The following is a 4,944-nucleotide window of genomic DNA, read 5'->3' on the forward strand; positions in this document are numbered from 1 at the left end:
TTGAGAAGGCAGCCAAGGCCCTTCTTAGTGTTGACCGGTTTGACACGGAGCGACTGGGCTCTGACAACACCTACCTTGACCAATCAGATGATGAAGATGATGACTACTTTGAGGAGATCACCGGGATTGGACGGGGCAGAGCAGAGAGAGACTCACCAGTGCCAAACCGCAAGGTTGCGCGCTTTGACGAAGAAGATGACAGCGACACGGAGGGCCCGGAGCAGGAGTTGAAGGAGACGAAGAAGAAACAAGTCCGCAAGTACATCCAGCAGCAGGAGAAAGTCAAGGAGGAGAAGCCAAAGCCCACCCCACGTGCCTACCCCATCCCGCAAGCCTGAGGATGTGGAACTCGATGGCCTGATCCAACAGCTTCACACCCTCCGATTGGACGACCCGCTGTATGGTGCTGCATACCTCAAAGCCTGCCGCATTGACCCCAACGTGCAGAACTGTTTCTACCAGCCTATCCTCAGGCCCCCACCGCAGTTCAGCCAGAATGTCACTCGTGATTTGCCACCACACATGGGCAGATCCAACATGAGCCAGCCGCCAATGCGACCCTCATTACCACCACTTCAGTCAGGAACCCAAGGATGCTTCGGATGTGGTCAGCCAGGCCATGTCATGAACAACTGCCCTGAGATCCAGAAATACATCTCAAAGGGCCAGGTTCTGAAAGACTATCGAGGGCGTATCACAGACAAGGATGGTCGAGTCATCAGACGGCAGGAGGGCGAGAATATTGTCCAGGCAATTGAACGCACCCTTCCCAAGGTGAATTTCATAGCCTATGATGGACCAGCACAGGATGTGGATGATGAAGATGAGGATCCAGAGCAGGCCGACGTCATGGTCTATCCAGTGGAGAGAGCCCAACGCATCACCAGGCCTTACCGCAAAGAGACCTTTGACGGCGTAGGCGTCCCCTCGAAAGGAAAGGAGAACCCGAAGGATAAGCCGAAGAAGACGGAGACTTCGCAGAAGGCCACTGCTGTGCATCGCCTTCCCATGCAACGTCTGGTGCCAGTTGAGACTCAGCCTATGGCATTCAACCCTGATAATGACGTGGACATGATCGACGACCGCACTCTGACTCAGCGGAAGAAGCCAGCCCCTGCGGAGCCAGCCACCATGGACAAACCTCGTTGGGCCCCACGTGCATCGGATGTCAGCAAGACGGTTGACCCTGTCAAGATTGCAGAGAAGCTTCTAGATCTACCTGTGACCCTTCCAGTCCGGGAGATTGCAGGATGCTCTCGTGAGGTCGCCAGCAGCCTGATCGACATGCTCAAGCTCAAGAAGGTCGACACAGTCCCAGTCGCATCAATCCTCCCAACGACAAACCTGATCACGTCACGCACGGGTTCCCTGATCCGCCTTCAAATGGAGTGCAACTTCATGCCAGTCACGTTCATTGTCGACACGGGGTCTCAGCTCAACATTATCAGCGAGGCAGTCTGCAAGAACATAGTCCGCAGGCCAATCAACTTGGGTGCAGCCATAGCAATGAAGGATGCCAACGGAGGAACTGGTCACCTTTTGGGGCTAGTCGAGAACATTCCTCTGAAGCTTGGCCACATCAGCACGCCAATCAATGCCTTCATTGCAGAGAACCCTCCGTTTGACGGACTACTCGGACGACCTTGGCAGCAGGCTCACAAGATCTCAATTGTCGAGAAGCCTGATGGCACGTATCTGGAGTTCCCGCCGACCTCAGGATATCCCAAGTCAGAGATGCTTGTTGACCCACTCCCCAGTATGCCGTCGATGCCAGCATCAGAAGTCCCAGGAGTCTATGCTACCATCAAGGAGTGGACAGCCGATGACATTGTAGGACCCATCCAGGACATCGACCTCGCATCAGACAGCAGTGCCTCTGACGCCTCAGACAGTTCAGACGACCTGCCCGACTTGGTCACTGACTCAGAGAGCAGCTCGGATGATGACGAGTCCATCAGAACCCCGTCAAATGACTCTGATGATGAGGATAGTCCATTCCTCAATCCTGACACCGATGATGCCGGCTACGATGCAGACAACGAGGACATGGAGAGGTCATGGCACACCCGGATCCTTCCGCCGCGAGGAGACATTATGGTTCCACTAGCTGGACAGCTGAACACGGTCATAACGCAACCACCGAGCATGAGAGAAGCACCTCAGACGCCACAGTTCAGTCACATCTCACAGACCGGACCGACCACAATTGCCGCGCACCACTCGTTTATGTTCCATGACACCACACAAGAGGAGTTCACCACATTCCTCCTTCCCAACGCCTCTCTTAGCAACCAATTCGGAAGCTACCGTGGACATGTGCTTATCAGCATACTGCCATCCCAGCCAGTACAGCCAAGGGTACCTGTAAACTCGATCACCATTGGAAGTGTAGTCCCGATGGGCCGTCATCACATGCATTATCTGCCACAGCCTCCACCGCTCATCATCCTACGGATTACCATTGGTCACTTGGAGATACCGTTCCTATTGGACACAGGATCACAGGTAGACTGCATCCACACGGACATATACAAGGCTCTGGGAGGATCACTTCATCGGCCTCGCCACAACCTTCGGCTCATTAATGCAAATGGACAGCCACTCAAAGACCGAGGAGTTTGGAGGACACCACTCAAGTTCGGGAGCATCACATCTGTCACGGATCTCCATATCGTCGACAACCTCACCACGCCAGGCATTCTTGGCCAGCCGTGGCAGCACCGTAACCAGATGTGGTTCCGCCATTCAGCTGATGGAGTCATGATTGGAGTTCGATCCCAGGATGGCCGGAAGACATACGAACTTCTCCTCTCGTCGCTGCAAGCTCAGCAGATGGCATGGCATCGTGCAGCACAGATGTGTGCTTCTATCAGAAGAGAAGATCCGGACATACCTGTGATGGACTTCTCTGAGACGCACCGCCTCCGCGAAATGATGGACCCAACCAAGAAGGATGTAGGCACACAGACGGATGGAACAGACACACGTGCACTTCCGACCATAGCCGAAGAAGCCGGAGAAGAGGACAACATTGAGGCAGACCCATATGTTCCATCGTACCGGGACCCGTGGGACGTAGACCTCAAGTCACCCCATGAAGATGGTCCAAGTGATGCAACCATTGAGAACCGGATGTATCGTGACCTGCTCATCAAATACCTTGTGGACCATAAGCATGACCAAGAAGAGGCCAAACCATTTGTGGACATCCCGGAGGTTCTCTCAGCGGACCGAATGATCCTCAACGAGTCCTGGAAGACATACGGCGTAAAGAACGAGGAGCTATTCCTGCTACGGAACATGCTTATCAAGGTTGACGGAGTGTACCGAGAAGGCCATGCTGCCCTGCACATGATTTACTTCCCGCACACAACGGAACGTGTCAAGGAAGCGGAAGCAGCGGACCACGCAGTCGCACAGAAATCCAGTGATTCCCTTGTACTCAGCGAGCACAACTCGCCTGTGTCATCGGAATCACGCTTCCTCCCGCACCTAACCCAGATGGACATAGAGGAGTTCATGGATGAGCTCGAGGCAGACGAACTTAGTGCACACCGACAGCGAGTCAAATGGGTCACTGCACCAGAGGCAGAAGTCTCAGTCTCGCAGACTCTCACCTCACAGACCCTTGACGACCTCAGCATGACAGCCGACACGGACACCGCGGACTCGGACCATAGCATGGATGATGACTGGGAAGATACCACATCCAACGGAGAAGTCGCCTCACTCGCTGAAGCACGGAGTACTCCGCCCGTACCACCAAACTCCCCAGCTCTATAGACCTGCAGTGTTCACCGTGCCCCATCGCAGTGCAACCATCTATCGCAATGGAAGCCACTGATGACACACCCGCATTCGAGAGGACACCCAGTGTGCATTCATTGCGAGGGAGGGTTACAGGGAGAAGAGACAGGCAACACAGACAAGCATACCCGAGCATCACGCACCCGCACTTGCGCACGCAAGATGTTTACCACTGTAGAATGTCATTAAAAGCGAGTATAAGGGTCATAAGGGTCATTACATGTCGTAAAGAGCCGCAATCAACCGTCTACGGTAGGGGCTCGGTCTATGGAAAGCTAGACAGGGAGTCAGCGGAAGGAGCAACAGAGTACGCGAAGAAGGACATACTTGGAAGGGGACGATGAACAGGGCCCATGGCTCATTGCCTCCGTCCCTGAGCTCTGGACATCGCCGGATGAAGATGTGCTGCCGAAGAAGTTAGGAGTTGAAGATGGACGAAGAACACACGCGACGCACCAAGGAAAGGAATAAGTTATCACCACCCCAACCGACCGTTCTTGAACGGGTTGGCACCATGTATGGCCATCTGTCCCCAGCAACATCAAGAACGCGTTACCCACCCTTAGCAGAGGACGTACGAGGTCGGTCGGATCACGGAGTCGCTCGTCCCAGGGCTAGGCTAAGGACGAGGCCGTACAGTGGAGGAATGGCCCAGGAGAAGGAGAAAGTGGACGAAGGGAGGAGAGGAGCGCACAACGCGCAAGTCATTCAGCACGCACGGGCATCAGTCGGCCATCAGGATTACGCATGGCAACCCAGGCCGTGCCCGGCATCAGCGCATGACCCCCACTCATGGGATCAGAGAAGAGAAGGACATGGAGATCCCGGCGATCAGGAAGCACTGCCCTATTTTGGAACTGGAGATAGTCGGCGGAGCTCGGACTTACCCAGCGGAGCTTGGCGATAGGTTTACCGCAGCACAGAAGCACATATGAGATAAAGAAGATGTATCAGAGACGCCCAAGAAGCCTGATGTCTGCCATGCCATAGCCACGAGGGCTTGCGTACTGGAGAATCAGCAAGGGAGTTCCCGGAACACCACGGAAGAAGTAGGAGACACCACGTGCAGAGCCTAGACCATCCCCATCAAACCCGCCCTGACCAGACCTCGGAGAAGGTTGTCAAAGTCCAGACCCA

General features: G+C 54.6%; 2 protein-coding genes across 2 annotated transcripts; both read left to right on the forward strand.

Annotated features, from left to right (window-relative positions):
* Positions 1–5: 5 nt before the first annotated feature.
* Positions 6–338, forward strand: TRAVEDRAFT_44447 (uncharacterized protein; the record flags this gene model as incomplete). The annotated part of the gene is made up of 1 exon (XM_008036833.1): positions 6–338. A coding segment is annotated over one exon (333 nt), but the record flags the coding sequence as incomplete, so codon positions are not given.
* A 793-nt stretch (positions 339–1,131) lies between these two features.
* On the forward strand, positions 1,132–1,491 carry TRAVEDRAFT_116836 (uncharacterized protein; the record flags this gene model as incomplete). Its single annotated transcript, XM_008037335.1, has 1 exon — positions 1,132–1,491. A coding segment is annotated over one exon (360 nt), but the record flags the coding sequence as incomplete, so codon positions are not given.
* Between the last annotated feature and the right edge of the window lie 3,453 nt (positions 1,492–4,944).

Source organism: Trametes versicolor (assembly GCF_000271585.1).
Source record: "Trametes versicolor FP-101664 SS1 unplaced genomic scaffold TRAVEscaffold_3, whole genome shotgun sequence".
In the NCBI taxonomy this organism is placed as follows: Eukaryota; Fungi; Basidiomycota; class Agaricomycetes; order Polyporales; family Polyporaceae; genus Trametes; species Trametes versicolor.